At 37.2% G+C, this 19,546-nt stretch overlaps 4 protein-coding genes across 4 annotated transcripts in view; 3 read left to right on the top strand and 1 right to left on the bottom strand.

Moving 5' to 3' along the window:
* Positions 1–1,116: 1,116 nt before the first annotated feature.
* Positions 1,117–2,987, top strand: RpL11 (ribosomal protein L11). Its single transcript, XM_090178697.1, has 4 exons — positions 1,117–1,215; positions 1,557–1,682; positions 1,759–1,908; positions 2,665–2,987. The coding sequence occupies exons 1-4, from the start codon at positions 1,207–1,209 to the stop codon at positions 2,944–2,946; spliced, it is 567 nt and encodes a 188-aa protein (XP_090034823.1). The 5' UTR covers positions 1,117–1,206; the 3' UTR covers positions 2,947–2,987.
* Positions 2,988–2,992: 5 nt separating this feature from the next.
* On the bottom strand, positions 2,993–3,463 carry LOC149940848 (putative peptidyl-tRNA hydrolase PTRHD1). Its single transcript, XM_090178698.1, has one exon. The coding sequence runs from the start codon at positions 3,377–3,379 to the stop codon at positions 3,011–3,013; it is 369 nt and encodes a 122-aa protein (XP_090034824.1). The 5' UTR covers positions 3,380–3,463; the 3' UTR covers positions 2,993–3,010.
* A 610-nt stretch (positions 3,464–4,073) lies between these two features.
* Positions 4,074–9,397, top strand: LOC149940847 (dynein regulatory complex protein 1). Its single transcript, XM_090177160.1, has 11 exons — positions 4,074–4,179; positions 4,236–4,310; positions 4,374–4,511; positions 4,907–5,168; positions 5,229–5,650; positions 5,908–5,969; positions 6,037–6,143; positions 7,191–7,274; positions 7,341–7,492; positions 7,579–7,719; positions 9,276–9,397. The coding sequence occupies exons 4-11, from the start codon at positions 4,989–4,991 to the stop codon at positions 9,373–9,375; spliced, it is 1,248 nt and encodes a 415-aa protein (XP_090033286.1). The 5' UTR covers positions 4,074–4,179; positions 4,236–4,310; positions 4,374–4,511; positions 4,907–4,988; the 3' UTR covers positions 9,376–9,397.
* Positions 9,398–18,291: 8,894 nt separating this feature from the next.
* Positions 18,292–19,546, top strand: part of LOC149940845 (rho GTPase-activating protein 28-like) — a 77,060-nt gene continuing 75,805 nt past the window's right edge. Inside the window, exon 1 of the mRNA XM_090179380.1 lies at positions 18,292–18,528. Coding sequence (XP_090035506.1) covers positions 18,292–18,528 — 237 coding nt within the window. The remainder of the gene's footprint in view (positions 18,529–19,546) is intronic.

Below are 19,546 nucleotides of genomic sequence, written 5' to 3'. Positions count from 1 at the left end.
TGAGATTCTATGACGTCAAATATGACATCAAATATGACGTCAAATCAGGGCCGTCTTAAGGCATGGGCTAAATGGGCTACAGCCCAGGGCCCCCAGCCATACAGCCTCTACTCTAGGGAAAAGGGTTTAGTTGGTTAAATATTATTTATGCTCATTTAATAGTATGTATCTTTTAGTTTCGTCTAAAGTAATTTGACTCATCGCCACATCACGTATCACAGGTACCAACAATTTCTAAAACCGCGGCCTACGTTAATTTTAACGTAGGCAGCGCTAAAACCAAAGAGTGACTAACTGTAGTTTTGGTTTGATTATTGTGTAGTTGAATTTAGACAACGGACATACAAAGGCTCACCGTTGGGGATCTCAAAGGTCTTAAAAAATAATTAAGCCCAGGGCCCCAAAAGGTCTTAAGACGGGCCTGCGTCAAATATTACGTAGGGTACGGATGACGCAATATCTGTGAAACCAACCGTTAGTGAAGAAATAGAGCTAGTGGCATACTTATGAGTAATTATGTAACATATGCTATTACCGTTAAACTCAACAAGTTTTTATGGAAGGGGAAACCGAAGAACTCGAGGGAAAACCCCTTAAACCAGCGGGGAGAGAACTTACAATCTCGGAAGGAGTTGTTCCGAGATTTCACTCAGTGCCACAAGTTGGGATCGAACCCGGCTCCTCTTGCTGCGAAGCGAAAGGGCTAACCACTCCGCCACCCCAGGAACGGTGGTTATGGCGGCAGCCACATTGACGCCAGGAGTCACCTCCTGGGTCGAAGTAGCTTGTCCTAGCGTTGCCAGAAGAACGATAATTATCTTACTCATCGATAATTTAGGGCCAATTTGTGGGTGGTTCGATAATATAAGCAACCTCCTGAGTATGCTATTTTTCGATCAATCCGTTAGAGCGTACGATAAAGTACAATATTTTTTAATATTAGCAGAAAATATTTTTTGTTTTAGTGAAATTAATAATTTTTGGGCATAGTTTTTTTTTATTGATCTTCATTTTCTGGAACCGTTTAGACTAAAATTAATAATCTGAACATAACTACTAAGTGGTCATTATCAGATTATTAATTTTGGTGGTCACAGTTCTCTTCTAAACAGTTTCTTTTTTGAAAAAGTAGCTTATTTCCGGAACTACTTAGTCTAAGAGTTGCCAGGCTGCCAGGCGTTGGTCTGATCCCATTTCCACAGAAACATGGCGAAGGTATGTTGTTTTGGTTTATCCATTTCAATCCTCTTTAATTTAAGTAAGTTTTTATGTTAATGTTTGATTTTAGTGGTTTAATTCTGTCGATTAAAATTCTCTCTCACTTATTTTCCTTAAATATTCTGTTATGGTGATAGAATGGTTTTCAAAGTCCATATCACGCCAAGGCCTATGCTAACAAGTTTAGACGTGTTGGTTTTGTAATGCGAAAGGCTTTAATAACCGACCTTTTAAGTAGTAGTAGGACATGGCAAGTTGGGGTTTTTACCTTGCGAATTTGATTTCGAGTCCGTCATTTTTTTTTCAAAGTGTTTCATTAATTTTTTTCTATTTGATAGAAACCGGAGGAACGCGCTCCGTCAAAAGACAAAGACAAGAATGTAATGAAAGAAGTTAGAATTCGTAAATTGTGTTTGAATATCTGTGTGGGAGAATCTGGTGACAAACTTACGAGAGCAGCCAAGGTATTAATCAACCAACTTAATTAATGTATGCAATATTAGATCTCTCAAGTTAATCTGTTTGTATTTGGTCCTTTAGGTGTTAGAACAGCTCACGGGTCAACAGCCAGTGTTTTCTAAAGCCAGGTACACTGTAAGATCTTTCGGTATTAGGCGTAATGAAAAGATTGCTGTTCATTGCACAGTCAGAGGACCAAAAGCGGAAGAAATCTTAGAAAAGGGGCTTAAGGTATACTAATTTTGTTTTCTGCATTATTCCAAACACATTTTGGCATAATATGGGCAGGACTCTTCATCAATGTTGATCTGTTTCTGTTAAAAATTTAATTTATGCCTAAATTGATCCTTACTTTGCAACCCACTCTTACAACACCGTACTAAGGGTGATACTTTTGTTAAGATACATCTGTTATTTAAAAAAAAAATTATCTTGTACTTATTGTAAAACTGCACAACGCTATTGAACTAAATCGACCTTCGATTTTATTTTTCTACATCTGCATACAGATGGTGACCACATCTCTGATATTTTCAATGTCATCTTATATTAGCACTATTTTCTAATTTCTTCAGCATTTTTTTTAGTTCTTTCAATTGTGTTTTAGTATAAATGGTAAATAGAAATCTAAAACTAAAAAGTTAAAACCTTTTCAAATATTATTACATCAGTAATTTCATGACGCAAATTCCACACGATTATAAAGTATCTAGTTTTGCTTGTTCAACTAATTACTAATTTAAATTCCGTAAAAAAACCCGCAGATTTTACATAAGAAGTATTTTGAAACTATATTTTGAGCATTTTCTTTTACTTTCCAAAAAAAATTAATTCTAATAGATTATTAATTTCTTTAAAATTTTTAAAGCTTTTCTGTGGTCACCGTGTATACGACATAGCAATAAAAAAATCGGGGGTTATGGCATTAAGTCATTTTGAGTCTACAATTCTTAAGAAAACAAGGTTTTTTTTATAATTTCTGTGTAGGTCCGAGAATACGAATTGAAAAGGGAAAACTTCTCTGATACCGGGAACTTTGGTTTTGGTATTCAAGAACATATTGATTTGGGAATTAAATACGATCCTTCCATTGGTATTTATGGATTGGACTTCTACGTTGTTCTCGGTCGTCCCGGTTTCAATGTAGCTCACCGAAGGAGGAAGAAGGGCCGCATTGGCTATCCTCACAGATTAGGTAAAGAAGAAGCAATGAAATGGTTCCAACAGAAATACGATGGTATCATTATGCCTACGAAGAGTTCGAAATAATGTCTTTGTATTTACTAATAAATTGCTCTTCAAATGTGTAATGCAAATTTGTTTTTAATTAGTTTTATTTATACAATTTAAATTTCTTAAAGTATACTTTTATTTCATCTCTAGTGTAAGGTTTAGTTGCTAGGCAAGTTGCGTAGTTTTCTGGTTGTTCAATCCATAGTTTGTGATCAATATTAGCTGTTCTTAAATTTTCCGAAAGTGATTTTAGTTCATCTTCAGAAGCCGCTTCTAAAACAACTTTATGCATACGGTCTAAATCTTCGGTGTAGGACTCCACGTTAGGATCATTAGCAAATAGTTTCATAACCGCGGTTGTAGCATGACAAGCTTGAGCGATGACAGCTCCAATGGGCCAGTTCTGTTGTTTCAATAAATCACCCCGCACCACCACGTATTGAACAAATACTTTAGCCGAGGAAGACATTTTAATTCTGACCTTAAATTCGTTTTATAGAGTTAAATATAAGACTTACACATACAACAATCTCGACGCACTTTTAAATGCCTACAGTCGTGAAAATCTATTTTTAAGTCTTCTTTTTCTATGGTAGATGGCGCCTCCGTTTATAGAACCGCAATATTTGAAATCAGGTTTCTCGGTACCCTTCGCTACTATGGAAACCAAATAGTAACAAAAGAGATGCGATACATTTATTGAAGAATACTTGCATTTCGAAATATTTAAAATGAATAATCCCTCAACATATGAAGTAATTGAAACGTCCATAAAAAATAGTGAAAAGGTAATATTTTATTATATAATTAACTACTTTTATTATATTTATAATTTCTACCAAGAATGTATTTATTTATGCCTAAATATAAATAAATACATTCTTGTTTCTACTATTACGCCTATAGATTCTGAAGAAATTATACCTGGATGGGACTACATTTGTAAATAACGTACAAAAAGCAGCGGAAGAACGCGAAAACTACCGTAAAACCCAAGAACAACAAAGTTCAAATTCTAGGTAACGCCTTATATTACATAATATTTTAATGAATAATGAATTTTGTCACAAAATATTATTTCTAGATTTGGTCTGGTAGAATCAAAAGCTTTGGAAGCCGAGAAACGATACAACGAGGTATTTGTAATTGGAAAACACGCGTAATTTTTTAGATCGCAATTCTTATTTAAAACCTTTCATAATTTATCGAAAGATATACAAGAAATGTCTGTCTACGAAGAAAGAAACATATTGCCTCACTATACATAATGTAAATTACATTAATTGAAATTGAAACAAAACTACAATATAACTTTTTTTCCAAAGAAAATAGAGGAACTTAAGAAAGATTGCGATGAACTACTTGCGGAGAAAGATTCCATTATTAAATACATTTCCGAAGTAAGCACTTATAAACATAACTAATTCTTATATTTCGCGGATAAATCATTTGCATTTATGTAGGAACTTCGAAAGAAAGAAACGGATTATGTCCAAGAAATTAAGAGAGAAGAGGAAGACACCAAAGTAATATCAAACAGGGTAGACCAGTTGCTACTATCCTTGAGCCAGACCTGTAACGGGGAATTGAACCACCTTCAAGTAAGCGTATATTAGGTGGATACTTTCGCTTGTACTGGCACGAAAGGTGTACACATTTTACACTGAATTAAACTATTCGCTTGTTTTGGTGAAGAGAATTACTCTGCACCGTGAGGTCAGAGTATTGGAATTACCCTTTTTTTGCTCCTGATAATATTGTCTGCTTATCCTGAATGTGGTAAAATTGCCACAAGCAGACATTTTGGGAAAACGTCTTTTTGACCCTCACAAAAGGGACTCAAACTATTCAATATCTAAGAATCGGAGTAAAATGACGTCATATAGGATTACTCCATATTCCGAAATCCTAGAACAAGCGAAAAGTATCCACCTACTTTTAAAATGAAAAACGGATATTTTATGACGTCATCTATATGGTTATCATGTCACCTCAGACTGTTTTCGACGCGGAATACCAAAAACTGGTGGATATCAAAGAAAACGAATGGCAAAATAATATTTTCAAGATAAAAGAGGATGAGGTATTTTGGTTATTTGTATTGTCTTCCGTTTATTTACACAAATATGCTTCAGACTGTGGCCATCCGAGAAAGGGAACAATTGATGTTGAACTATCAAGATGAAGTTCAAAATCTCGAACGGCTCAACTTTGACGATTTTCGTCGGATGAAACGTTCGTTGGACGAAGATTTGCACGTAAGAACTTCATTGTACGTTTAATGTAGCACGCCAATTACGTTATTGTACTCGCAACAGGCCCTGCAACGGGAACTGAGCCGCATTCGAGGCGTTCATCTTTTGAACACTGAGAAGTTGGATTACAGCTTCCAAGTATTGGGCAAACAGTTGGAGGAAAACAAGTCGCTGAGAGTTGAGCAGAAGAGAGCGCGAACGAAACTACACGACACGATGGTAGACCTGAAAAAGGAATTGAAAGATTTACAAACGGTAGAAGAGAAAACCACGCGAAAAACTCGTCACGAGATCCAGGAAATTCGCGAACGGATCCAAACGTTGGAACAGCAGCTATGGCGCGTTGAGATGGCGGAAACGCAAAGGTTTAAAGACGTTTGGCTCACCAAAGAGGAAGAGGCTAAATTTATGCTGGAAAAGGTACTGGACACCGACAGATACGTGGCCGAGAAGATACTGAACGTGGCGTGGGAAAGACCGAAATTGTTAGGGCACATCGAGGGGTCGGACACTTGCCATTATTTTGTACGGGATTTCGGGATTTCGTAGAGATTTTGGCGATTTTCTTATTACATTTTGAAGTGATTTTGGGATTTCAATGTTAATTTACCATAGAGAGAGTTAAAAGATTTTGCGATTTTAGACAAAGTGTACGGGATTTTGGTAAATGTCCGACCCCTCGGGGCACATCTCTCGTTGTATCTTGATGACAGTGCGCTTATATGCATTTATTTATCGACAGGGACTTTCTGAGTAACTTGGGTCCAATCTATATAAGTAACGAGAAACCTAAGGACGAAGAAGGTACCTTTTCATAACAATTTACCGTTCATACCGAATCTTTTTTTCATAAACTCGTTAATTGTATTAGAGAACGACGCATTAAGTTTCGACGAACCCCTTTTGGATGCGTTTAACGACGACGTCATTGATTCCATCCCAATGGAGTCAATTTTTAAAATGATTGCCGAAGAAATGGTAAGAGCAGCTTGAAACTATTCCTAGCTCGCTCGGGTAGAGGTCAGGCATGACATTAAGACACCCATGGCGGTCAGGTTGTTATTTCGCAGGATAGGGTGGCGTTTTTCCACGTGATCTGTGTCGTTAAATTAATGTTATGGCAGCCGTTTCCAGGCGGTACTTAAGCCGCGTTCACACTTACCCCTTAAATCGCTTCGTTTAGATAACTAGTTTTCGAAACCAGCGTTCGGGAAGCAACTTGTCCAAGTCCGCTCGCTTAGAATCGCTTTCAAAACGGCAAGGCGGGGAAGTCCAATTGCTCGTATTTTCCAAAATAATGGGAATCAAATTCTAAATAATGTCCAATAATATTACTGTATGTATAGTAAACACGATTAACTAATTGTTTTGGGATACATTTTAGTATTTTCAAATTTCTTTTTGAAATGGCGTTAAGCCTTGGCTATAAGCGAACCGGGGTGAACCCGGTGAAGCGATTTCGCCCGTGTGAACCAACAATTATCGTCGGCGGTCAAAACTGGCATACAAACCGACCTAAACTGAGTTTTAGCTAGGCTCTAGTGTGAACGTGGCTTTAGTTATGACGCATGCCTACGACGTTACGAGCAAGCACCCAATTGTACCTAGGAATATAATACTGCGTACCTGGAACAGAAATTTGTATTCCCCCATCACGGACTCGCTCTTTTAGCTTCGGCAACGCGAGAGCTATACAATTTCGGACATACGAGCGTAGCGCCATCGTAAAAATAGGCGGAATGTTTTGTCTCTATAAATTTTGCCTACTTTTCGGAGACGTTTATTTAATTTGAAGACAAAATAAATAAATCTTTAACACGATTTTAAAACCGGCACGCATTTCTAACCAAGTCCCAACGAACACGCGGACGAAATTTTGACTACGGTGTCCGCTAGGTGTCTCTAGTATCTTATGTCCGAATTCCCCACATTGCCAGGCCTATGAATCCCATATTTCCCCTCCAGTATGTCCATCCTCCTAGATTGTACGAAGACGCAAAATGATTAGACATTTCGCGTTTTTAGGGATTTTTGCTGGAGGATTCTGTTAAAGAAGCCGTCAATCCTTTAGATGACTCAGCCGTGCAAAGTTTGGACACAGTTTTTAGAGTATATCCAAAAATAATTTTATTTCATTAATATCTCGGTTTTACATTTTTGACTTACTGGTTTAAGGCTTTGAACATCGAAAATGACTCTGACGTGGCATTACTGAGAAGTGTATTTTCAAAATACGCGCCCCAAGATGTCCAAAGTGAGAATCTTCAACTGGAAATAGACGTAGCTAAAGCTCTCAAAGAATACTTAACGCTGAAGAAGCAATTAAAGTGAATAACGCCAATTTTTAAAATACGAAAAGACTTTTCATTAAGAATGACTAGACCAAAATGTTTAAATGTGGTGTCTCTTTAAGAGATTCTTTCGTAACGAAACTGAAATTTGACTTTCCGGTGGTGGACGATGAAAAATCGATGCGATACTGGAGAAAGTACACGGAGAAAATAATAGACGAAGATATCTGGAAAACCAGTCAATTCGCTCTTTTAAAATACCGGTAGGTTTAATATTAGATCGATACTTTTCGTATGTTCTGGAACGAAAGGTGTACCAATTTGACCCTAAATTAAACTATTAGTTTGATCTGGTGGAGTGAATAATTCTTCACTATTCATCAAGGTCAGAGTACACAGATTATGTTTGCACCCTTGATCGATCAAGTCATGATTAAATGGAGTTAGTGATTAAGCCGATTAAATCGCGATTAAAAAATAAATATATTCATAAAATTAGATTGGGATAAAATCGATTTAATTACGATAAATTCAATTAAATCGCGATTAAACAGATTTACATCAAGATTAACGAAATTAAATCGTGATTAAATCAAGATTAACAAGATTAAATCAGATTAAAAATTTAATTGCGATTAACAAGATTAAATCGGATTAAAAATTTAATCGCAATTAACAAGATTAAATCGGATTCAAAATTTAATCGCGATTAACAAGATTAAATCGGATTCAAAATATAATCGCGATTAACACGATTTAATACGTTTCATTTTAATCGGTATGTTCCCATTTGACCCAAACCCATTTCTCCCAATTCCCACTTTACCCAAAAGATAAGAGTGGTACCGTTTGACCCAAAACCACTTCTCCCAATTCCCACTTCACCCAAAATTCATAAAGTTATTTATTTATGGCATTAACTTAAATTTGAATATTTGTATTGTATGTTTAATCAAGAATGTATTTATTTATACTCAGGGAGAATGAATATGTCGAGACTATAGACGGACACGTTGAGGCCCTAACCCCGTCACGCTAAGGGGGGGAGGAAGGGGTCTTATTTTTTGCGTCCTCGCAGCAGCGTTAATCGCGTCGAAAAACATAATTTTTAAGAACCAATGATATTTCAGTATTATTTGATTTTATTAAAGCGGAGGAGCATACCGGGGGCCCCAACGGGTGGAATTGGAGAAACGCTAAAAATAATCTCGACATATTCATTCTCCCTGAGTATAAATAAATACATTCTTGGTTTAATCTTTAAAAAACAAGTCAAAATAGATTAAAAATTAAATTAAATTTGCATACATTGGTATTGCATGTTTAATCTTTTAAAAAAACAAGTTTTTTTTAAGTTTCATATATTAAGATGTTAAAGTAGTAGGTTTATCGCAGTTGGTGTTCTGGTTAACATGAAATGGGTTAGAAGTTCGAAGAATCGTATGATGTCGTTTTTATATCTTTTTGGGATAATTAGATTTGGGAGAAATGGGATTGGGTGAAAAGTAGTTTGGGAGAAATGATTTTGTGTGAAATGGGACTAAATATTTTAATCGTATTAAATCCGATTAAGTATGTACCCGAAATAGGAGTGATCTGCCCCTCGACAGAAGCTACACTTTCTACTCCTCCTCAAAATTAGGAGTAAAGAGAGAAACTGATAAAATTATCTGCTTTATTATCTGGTAAAATGACCACAGCTATTAACCAACACAGAATTTAAAATCCCTGAACAACCGAAAAATATCCACCTAATGTAATAAAGAAAATACAAACATGACTTAAAAAAACCATTTATTTATGTTTTTCATAAATTCAGTAAAACTTTGCGACATCAAGAATCACTTTTAGGACGAAAGAAAAAACTAATATCGCAAAATCGGGAGCTGGAAAACGCCTTACGAAATGTTGTTTCCTGAAAAATAAAATACGTTTAAATCAAAATAATTTCATTTAAAAAAATTAACGACGATTCACCGGCAGTTGATTATTTCCGGCACGGGTGGCGCGCCAATTGCAGCTATTCGCCAAAGAAGTATCATTTTCAAATCGAGCGTGAAGCCGAGAATTCGCTTCAGGCCGCCGGCACCGGTATTCTACACCGCCGCTCTCGCGTAGACGCAAAAATAACGAGTTCTCTTCAAATATTCTTCGTTTTATTTAGTTCGCGAGTTCGAAATTCCTTTTATTCTTCGACGTAATTGCGGTGTATTCCTCGGACGTTTAAATGGGTGAGTGTTACGGCTTAATTGTATATTAAAATTTTTAAGCCTCGGTGTAAAAAGATTGCCGGTTATTGCAGGTGTTTTGAAACCAATCCATCGGGGATTTCGAACCCCTCCCCCTTTTTACGTTTTCACAGTTGGGGGAGGAGGGAGGGGGTTCAAAAGCTAGTACGACAAACCTTGTCAAACAACTTTTATACCGCGCGTTTTGTAGGTTACGGGCCTAAAAATCAGCGCGTTGTTGCGAAATTGCAATTGAGCAAATGTTTGTTGAAATACAAAAAATTACCATATTTAACGCGTTAATTTTGTATAATAAAAACCGTAAGTCTGAGGTCGATAATATTTTGGTTAGTGTGGCAAAAAATTAATACAATTTATTTGAACCGGATGCATTTTACTTTAGCATAAGTGAGGTATTTTAATTGTAGGCCAGTTTAAAAATAGACTGCCAAGGAATCATTTGTTTCACTCGTCAAATCGTTGCGCGCGTCGAAACATCTCATTATATTTCAGTCACGTCTGTTACCGCCTTAACAGCCATATCTCTTCCATTGTTTCGCTTCGTGCCAGGATACCCTAAATGCTCGCGTAGGTGTAATTAAAAGTTTCGCCATCTTAAGTTGGCTATTTAACCGGAATAAAACGCACTAACTCTCATTACAGCGTCTTTAAAAGCAACCTATACCTACTCGCCTGGCTTTGATGGAACGGTCCAGTTTCACCGCGGTCTTTGAAGAAAGGCGTAGTTATTTGGACGTTTTTCAAACATCCAATTAAAAAAAAAAAATTTGAGAATGATACGCCGCGTATATTTGTATTTGATCATTTTTTTGACGATTTTCGAAGCCAGATTTGTTTCTGGCAAATAGGCCTATTGAAATAAACAGAAAAACTCGTAAAATATTTCAGTCACTTGGGTTCTAAATTCTCATTTTCATTGCCCTCTTTTTTTCGGGTAATTTAATTGCGACCTTGAGCGACGAGTACAAGTAGCACCCGTTTTTTTTAACGCGGACCCTATCTCAATCGCGATAATAGTTCGTTATAACTCCGGCATCACTAATTATTAAGCTGATATTTCATAACGGCAGTTTCGGCATTAACAAGGCTGCTGTCCCCACTGCCAAGAATGCATTTAGGCTAACTGAGAATACGTAGATCCAACTATAGCCTCTGCTTTCGTGATTCCCGTGAGGAATTCTCCTCCTACAATGATCATACTGTAGTCCACCCCCCCCCCCCCTCTTTTTTTCCGGAAGAGAGGGGTAAAGATTATACCAGGAAAGGCGGAGGGGCGTGGTTTTTCTTCCGGGAATCATGAAGCGAAGAGGATGCTATCCGTGTATTCTTGTAAACCTAAATGCATGTTATGGCTGTTATACTTCATTTTTTTACCTTTAAAGGGCTTCGATAATCTTACGACTTAATGCTTATTATACGGCACGTGGTATATTTTTCTTATTCACATTAAGACTTGTATTTTATTAAAATCGCTGGTTTGTAAGATAGTGTTCGCCGCGGGGCTTCGATACCTTTGTATTAAAATTGCATTAGGCCGGGTTTTCCATGTAAAAAAAAATACGGTTTTACCGCTGTATGAGAATCAAAGAATGGAATATTTAAATGTTTAGCGGCTGGAACCTTGATTTCCGAGTCTTTCATTCAAGAATATTACCGATTAAAAGCTGGCGATGAATTACGTCTTTAGCATTGGCAAATCTACAAGAAAATTCGTGGCGAGTGCTCGCGTACTCTTAGCCTCGGCTAATTCGTCTTTTGGGCTACCCCACCTCGTCTCTTTATTTTTGGAAGCCATACGTGGAATGCTGGCGTACCTCCCGAAAAGGATTGGTGGGCGTTGCCCCTTCCACGTCTACCACCCGCTCGGTTTTTCAAAATGGTTAGAGAAAAACTTGTCTTTAATAGTGGTTTTATAAAATAAAATGAATTAAAAGTAAAAAATAAAATTTGTTACTCTTACGTCACAAGATACAGCTTTATTAGTATATTCTCTGCACGCGCGCCAGAAAAAGTGACTGTTGACTTGTAATAGTAAAAGATTGTGACGTACAAGCCACAATTAAACAAGAAGGCCACGTCACTTAATAAAAAAAAACTATTGACTGATTTCAAAGCTTATTTTGGCCGTGAAAGTAACTATTAAATGGAAAAAGTCGAGATAATAGCGGCAAGACTGCACGGCCCGAGTTGGACTCGGGCTCATCTCAAATTTTTTACCGAAACGTTAAGTGCTCTGTCTTTGGCTCAATTTAAGGCAAAATATTGTACAGGTTTAGCTCAGACTCAGTTAAAACGACAGTGTTTGAAGTGGCTAGTTCTCGGACTCTTGTTAGGCTTTATTTTTCATGTGGACTCACCACGGTCTCATTTGTTTTTAACGTTTTTCCCTCGTCTCGTCTCGAGCTCAATAGGTGTTTCTAAAGTAACATTGGCCTTCTTGTTTTGATGTTGTTGCTACGTCACGGGTGACGTATCGATGACGTTTTACTACAAAAAGGCCCGTAAATTCTACGAGGCACCCTGTTTTTAGCATAAACCGAACTGAACTTTACCAAGAGAGTTCGTGACGAATTAGGCCTATTTTTTTAAGTCTCGGGTGCTTCTTACCTAAACAATTCGTTTTGGACTCGTCTGAGAGTAGGGCTCGGGATAAATATTAGGGGACTCACCCCTTTTGAGTCTTCAATTCGGCACAAATTTCACTCTACTTTTTTATTTAAAACAAACCTATGTTATGGCTCGTACAAAAAACATTTATGGCTCGGTATAAATAATCCGCGACCGATCTCAAGCTCGTACTGATTCACTGGGGCTCATCTCGAGATCGTATCCTTAAGAACTTACTATTTTTTCAACTATTTTAGGGACTCGAACTCGGTCTCGTCTCAAAGCAATGATGGGTCCCGTCTCAGCTCGTAAATTAGAAAATATAATTCTTGTTCTCGGGTAGTGCTTAAAATGGTTTTATTTTTTCGAATGCTCGTGATTGAATGAAATTTAAAAGGGCTCGGTCTCAAACTCGCAATTTAGCTCGAAATTGAGACGAGCCCGTGCAGCTATGATCGGCGGGCATCATGGTCGAAATTTGCGCATGCGAAGGGGGAAACGTCACAGTCCTCAATTGCGTCGGAAGAGAAACCGGGCTGATTTGGATTTCTTAGGGCTTACTTTCGAGTAGGAGGAGGATTGGCAGCTACGATAAAAATAGTATCAACATCGTCAGTCTGCCTTAGCATAAATACAATCTTGTTTATACTTAGGGAAATGACTGTAATCATATTCGAAAAATCAGCTTTTTCCATCTAAAACAAACCAAATCAGTTTCCCTAAAACCGACGGCTTCCAACGAGGTTGAAGCTCGCGCCGGTGACGAGTTCCCCTCCCCCGCTGCCTTTCCGGGGGAAACTCGTTGAAAAAAAATAAAGTTTTAATTCCATGATTAGTCTTATATATTGCTTACAAATTGAAATAAAGCGACATTTTCGCATCTAAAAGTAAAACTAAACCTCTAGACTAGTTTAAACTGATTAACAATGCAACGTCTCCTTTTGGGAAATTTCATATCTCATATAGAGTGTTGTCGTCTGAAACCCTGCGACGTCACCATTGTAATTTGCCTATTGATAAAAAACGGTAACTGTCATGGCGGCCACTATTATCACTACAGCTGTGACGTTACAAGTTTTCAAAATCGTATCAGACGACAACACTCTATAGGTCCACATTACGGCCGACTTTGAACTAAATCGGCAATAAACACCTCGGGTACTCTCCTTGTGAGTTTGTTTGAATTGTAGGATCTTTATTTTGACTCCAGCGCTACCTGTATTTGTATTTGTAGAGATAAGGGGGTGGGGGGGTGGGGGGGGGGTTGTTAATGTATAAATGTATAAATACTTGGTCGGTCGATTTTTGTTCGAGATTTATTATATCAACAGTAAACAATGGTGCTTTGCCGAGCCTGGTTCTTCCGTACGTTAGGTATGCGATAAATAGAATAAATGTAATGTTGCGAAATACCTAGTAATTTGAATGTAATTGTATCTATGGTATAATATGCAAATGAAATAGTTCTGTATCAGACTTAAATTATAATTGGTCTATTAATTTTAACTGGAGATAAATTAGTTTCATAAAATGGAGGTGGTTTTTCTTTATCCAGCCAGCAGTATTGAGGTTGTCAAATTTAACTTTTAGCCATTCAACGACCTGACCCAAAGAACTTTGTTCTCCTTCGCTCTTTCTGGGGGCTAGAGTTATTATTGTCATTGGTCAAAAAGTGTCCGTGACCCGCTTGCAGTATCGCGGTCTTGGCTCGTGCGAATGCCGTCACGACCGTTGTTGGAGAAAGTGCGTTTCACGCGGATAATCTTTGCATTTCTTAAACGATTATATCGGCCATTGTCACGAGGGTGGCCAGATTGTGCGAGTGTAAATGATACGACGAATGCGTCATTCGTTATAGGACGGGTTCTATCATCTTTTATTTAAATCGTAACCTCATCTTTTCGTCTTGAACTAAAATTCCTGTACTCGCTCTTCTGTTCGTTGGCGGTCTCAACTATTATGAAATAAAGGGGTGGGGGAAGCGCTACGTGCGCTAGTCATTTAAGCGATCTCGATTAATTCTCCCTCAACTCTCTTTATCGTAAATAACGTTTTGGGAATCGTGTGAAACGGGCCATATCGCTGGTGCAATACGTTCACTTCGCGTTATTTTAATTCGTAGAAGAGTTCTTTTTGAGGAACAGGGGAGTGCGCGGGCGTGATTGACCTTTTCCGGCGAATTTGAGAATTAAGGCCTCCGAGAACTGCCTAATTAAGGGTATTAGTTGATACGTTCGACTCGACTTAGAATCGGAATTTACATCATCGACAAATCTCTCGCAGATAACTCTCTATTTTAAATGTTTTCTACCGAAAAGTGTCAATTTTTATTCGAGTTTTGTCTGATTTGAAATCAAGACCTAAATAAAATTTATTTTCTTTTCAAAAAAATCCATTGATTTAAATCGCTTATTAAACTACCAGGGCCCCCAGAGGTCCTATATTCCTATAAAATCCTATATTTTTAGAAATATAATCCTATTTTTCCTATAAAAAAATTGAAGATTTGAGTGGAGGCCCTGAACTACAATACATTTATGAAAATGAACTAAAGGTGGTTCTATAGTAATGCCAATTCGGAGCAAACTAAATTACTAGCGCTATTTAAATTTAAGATTAATTTAGTTCATCGAATAATTATCGATTTTCTTTTCAAAATGTCATTTGATTAAAATTCTCTATAATACTGTAATGTATATAAGAAAATGTACAAAAGGTGGTTCTATAGTTATTGCGAACTCATAGCAAACTAAATTAAACAAAACTACAAATATTATTTTAATTTAAGATTAATTTAATTAATCGAATAATTAATTTTAGTTTACTACACGTAAATTATTAACCAATTTAAAAAAAACAATGAAAAAAAATCCGAATGGAAGAAAGCAAAATATAATTTACATTAAAAGGGTATTTCCCCGAGTTCTTCGGTTTCCCCTTTCCTTAAAAACTTAAAGGTTAACGGTAATAGTAAGTGTATGGAGCTGTTGGCTCGCGTGGCATGAAGGGCTTGCCACCACCCTCCTACACGTTGTAACCCGGCCACCTGATTTAATGGCAATAAAAGTCGTTATTTGATTTGGCCTTGGGTATTAGCAATAGCCTAGCTGATTATTAATTTTATATGCTATATACGTGTGTGTAGGAGTTTCTGCTATTGGAGAAACCCTTTATGCGTCAAACCTCATTTCGAGATAATGATTTTAGAAAAACGCACGATAAAAAAATTTCTTTCTGATAAAACTATTGAAAAAATTTCCATACGAACTACGATTCCCATAAGTGGCGCGTGTAATGTTTTGTTGAATTAACATAATCTAATTTAGAGAGTGAAAAATAAGTATTCAATTTGGTTCCGCTGATAAAAAAATATATACGTTCTTTTACGATAAAAGTTTTTGATTCAAACAGGAAAAATTGAAGGAATTTAAAGTTATCTTAAACATTTTAAAAATGTACATTTACTTTAATTCTGTGACATCTCCAGCTATTTTTATTTAGCTCTTTCAACGCTTTGGGAATATATAGACATTTTAATTCCAACGTTGCGATACAAATTTTGTTTTAGTAAAAACAACGTTTTATCATTTTGTCCTTTAAAAGGTCGGGGAAAATGTCCTTATTAGGAAAGTGTTTCAGGGTTGCCACACGTCAGAGAAAAGTCAGGGAATTTAAAAATGGGCCTAAAATGTCAGGAAAAGTCAGGGAATTTAAAAATGGGCCGATAAAGTCAGTTAATTTAAAGAATTTGTAAAAATTCAGGGAAAAGTCAGGGAATTATATTTTATCTTGACACTTTTTGAATGTCATTTTACTTTAGATCTATGGACAGGGGTACAATGAAATTGGAAAGGGGCGCCAAAGGGGTATGAAAAGGGCGCCACATTGTTTTAGAAGGGGCGCAAAAAGGATGCTGATGAGGGGGCGCCAAATTTAGCATCCAAGCTGTACCCCCCTTAATCCAAAACGTTCCTACGCGCCTGTCTATGAAAAATTCTATGATTATCATTTATTTCCTTGAAAGTTTGGCTAATTTTTTCAACATTGCAATAACGTTTTTATTGAAATATAAGTCCATTTAAATTTATTAACTTCTGATAAAATATAAAATAAAAATTTTGGCCTTAAAAAAACCTGTAGGGATAATCTCTTAAAATGGTCAGGGAAAACGGAATAGTCAAATTCTGTAATTATCATTTATTTCTTTGAAAGTTTGGCTAATTTTTTCAACATTGCAATAACCTTATATAAGTCCATTTAAGTTTTTTAACTTCTGATAAAAGTAAGTCAGAGATAATCTCTTAAAATGGTCAGGGAAAACGGGGAATAGTCAGGGAATTTAAATCCCAAAATTTTGTGTCAACCCTGTGTTTTTCGGTAATTAACGGTGTAATATTTTAAACTGAAATTTCTAGTTTGTCAAATTTTTTTTGAATTGATACTAATAGACTGAATGTTTGACTGGTCACGACGGCGGGTGCCTCGAGGTAACCGAGTTCGCTTGGTTACCGAAATCGGACGCCCCGGGTGAGAAAGATAATATAATTCCTCCGAAGATGAAAAAGGAAGAGAGATGAGCTGGCGGTGGCTTGAAAGGGGGAAGTGGGCTAATGAATTCCGACCAGGAATCGACTAAAATCGCGAAGAGAAAATAAGTTTTCTCAATAGCTCGTCTTCTGTATCATTTAGTGGCGCACCATCAATTTGCCGGGTCCATCATCTTTATAAGCGCGTACACGTGGTTCGTTCTTTTATTTTGCCGCGCCGGGTTAAAAAAATATTTCCTCCACGTTATCATCAAATTGGATACCGGTACCCATATTCGTATTAAAGGCAATTTCTGGCTGCCGCGAAGTTGTTGCTTACGAGCACCCGTTCCGGTCACTGGTCTTACCCCAATCTGGATATTACATTTTTATGAAACATATTTTTGCATCGAATAAGATCTTTTTATTATTCGTTCGGTTTTCGACTGTTTTACAACCCGTATACTGAGAACGGTCGTGGCTGCGCGCTTGAGCCTTTAGGCTACTGGATTATTACAACCCGATCGTGGTTCGGCTTGTACGAGTAAAACCTTCTTATAAAGTGTGTTTATGGCATCGGTGATAAGTGACCATTTTTCCTACAGTCATGAGGATTTTTTAACATCGGTCATCTTGGATTAACTCATTCCTTACCAATTGTTTTACGACGAAAGGTAGACGTATTGTACAGGAAATTTGCTAAAATTCTTTCCGTCTTCGCAAATCACGTGTGTCTTCGTTATCATTGTCATCCAGGGAAGGCGAAGTACTTGGTAATGAAAATTTTGTCAGCCACTGATGTTATTTTTCACGACCAGAAAAGGATTAAAGTATGGAGATGGTGTTTTTATCTCCACCTTAAAAGAATCTCGTTAGAAAATTTCTCTTAACGACGACGGTCGAGTTGAATTATTAATTTTTTGGAGGTTTCGAAGGTCGTCCTTAAATTTCGTCGAAGAGGAGGCGGCGGCGGTTGGTTAACAGCCAATATCATTCCGTTCGCGTTCTTTGTGTTCGCCAAAATTGCGCGACTTTGCGTCCTTCCTTTGTATAAAACGGCGTATTTAAAGATATACCGCGTTTTGGGTGGTGTTGTTTTTTTTCTTTCGACAATTTTCTTCCAAAGAAATTAATAGAAATACTCCTTAAAAACCTGACGGAACTAATTTCTGGTTACTATAATCCAACAACAAAGCGGGGGAAAATAAAAACCCGTACGCTGATTGTTACCATCAACGAGATTGTCTATTCCTCGGCCTTCTCCGAGGTTATATCCTTTTTTGTTAACCTTCTTAATTCTTACTAAGGAATTGGGTAATTTGGTGACAAAGGTTTTTTTCCGCTCTTGGAATCCTCGTAACGCCTCGCCGAAATCGCGGTGTGTGTCGCGTTTAGTTCTTTTCCCGTTACAACTATTGGTTGATGTTCGGAAGTCGACTGGATTAAGAGAAAGATGACTTCGTCTCTTCCTTTCCAACACGCCGTGCATTGGTTCTTCCTCGGAGGATTGCGAAGGAATTCGCAAGTACTTGGTTTCGGAGACTGCTATAGTACTGGCAGGAATGGTGACGACGAACACGGTGGAGGCAGACGGGAATTGGTTCGTTGCGTGTCCTGGAGCGGCTTCAGGTCGGAAGATATCGCTGTCAGGGATGGAAGGCGCAGTTTTGACCACAATACGACATTTCCGGTACGCTAACTTCCATCGTATAATTCCATCAAATAATAATATCGCTTATAACGCTGCTTAATTTTATCTGTTTGCGAGCGCTATTTTATTAGAGTTGCGTTTGTTAAATGTACCTTAACGTTTATGTAAATGACGTCTATTCAAAGTTCAATTACCCAAAGTTTATGTATAGAGATAGCTTAAGTCTTAATTTTTGGCAGGTGGTTTGACATTTAGTCATTACGGTTTTGAAATAACATTTTATAAGCACTCAATCGTTCTTTATCGTTGTTTAAATAAGTTTAATGTCTCGCGTAACAGATGACTATCAATATAACGGTGAACGGTTTCGGTTTATGATATAATCTCTTAGATCGATCGCGATTTTGGAAGTTTCCGAAACTAGTCACTTCCACAATGGTGGGTTAACAATAGGTTAGAGCAAGGTCAGGCCTTTTTTCATGTTGAAAACACTTTTAGGTCTCAAATTCGAAAATAATCTACCTTCTGGAACGAAGTTAGCTTTACGAAAGTCGATTCTATGTTTGTATTCAATATTTTTTCTGCTGAAAGCTTTTCAATTATCCAGGCAGTTCCGAAGATTCGCGGAGATTGCTCAGTCCTCATGGGCGAAAATGGCTATCATTATAAATATTATATTATGTTACTTTTGACAATATAATATTTGGGGTTCGAATTTTACATGTTCAAGCTACCGTTCTTGCGCAATTGAAAACAAATTATCTGTGAAACTGAAAAATGTAGCGTTCGACTTGAACTACTTGTATAAATGTTAAGACAGCGTTCATTAATATTTTAAAACATAACCGGTATTTAAAATTGATAGATTTAGAAATCGGGTCCAGCCCATTCAGACTGCAAAGTCGCTCGCTCAACGACTATAGGCACTAGAAGCGGCGCTTACGAATTGAATGAGCCGCGGGTTCCGATAAATCATGTCGCGCGATTTCTTGGACCAGAAAAACGCTGGTGGCGAGCCGCGCCTAATAATGAACTGAAATCAAGTCACGCTGCTTTT

This window comes from Leiobunum rupestre, chromosome 6 (genome assembly GCF_980474605.1).
Source record: "Leiobunum rupestre chromosome 6, qqLeiRupe1.1.hap1, whole genome shotgun sequence".
Classification (NCBI taxonomy): Eukaryota; Metazoa; Arthropoda; class Arachnida; order Opiliones; family Sclerosomatidae; genus Leiobunum; species Leiobunum rupestre.
Note: the sequence above shows the minus strand (reverse complement) of the source record. Positions and strands in the feature narration are given on the sequence as shown.

Bases quoted from the DNA above. Each gene is read 5' to 3' on its own strand.
- RpL11 (XM_090178697.1), top strand. The intron at 1,683-1,758 runs GTATTAATCAAC...TTGGTCCTTTAG, and splicing joins AACTTACGAGAGCAGCCAAG to GTGTTAGAACAGCTCACGGG. The intron at 1,909-2,664 runs GTATACTAATTT...ATTTCTGTGTAG, and splicing joins TCTTAGAAAAGGGGCTTAAG to GTCCGAGAATACGAATTGAA.
- LOC149940848 (XM_090178698.1), bottom strand. From the start codon at position 3,379: ATGTCTTCCTCGGCTAAAGTATTTGTTCAATACGTGGTGGTGCGGGGT.
- LOC149940847 (XM_090177160.1), top strand. From the start codon at position 4,989: ATGAGGTATTTTGGTTATTTGTATTGTCTTCCGTTTATTTACACAAAT. The intron at 7,493-7,578 runs GTGAATAACGCC...TGTCTCTTTAAG, and splicing joins ACGCTGAAGAAGCAATTAAA to AGATTCTTTCGTAACGAAAC. The intron at 7,720-9,275 runs GTAGGTTTAATA...TCATAAATTCAG, and splicing joins TTCGCTCTTTTAAAATACCG to TAAAACTTTGCGACATCAAG.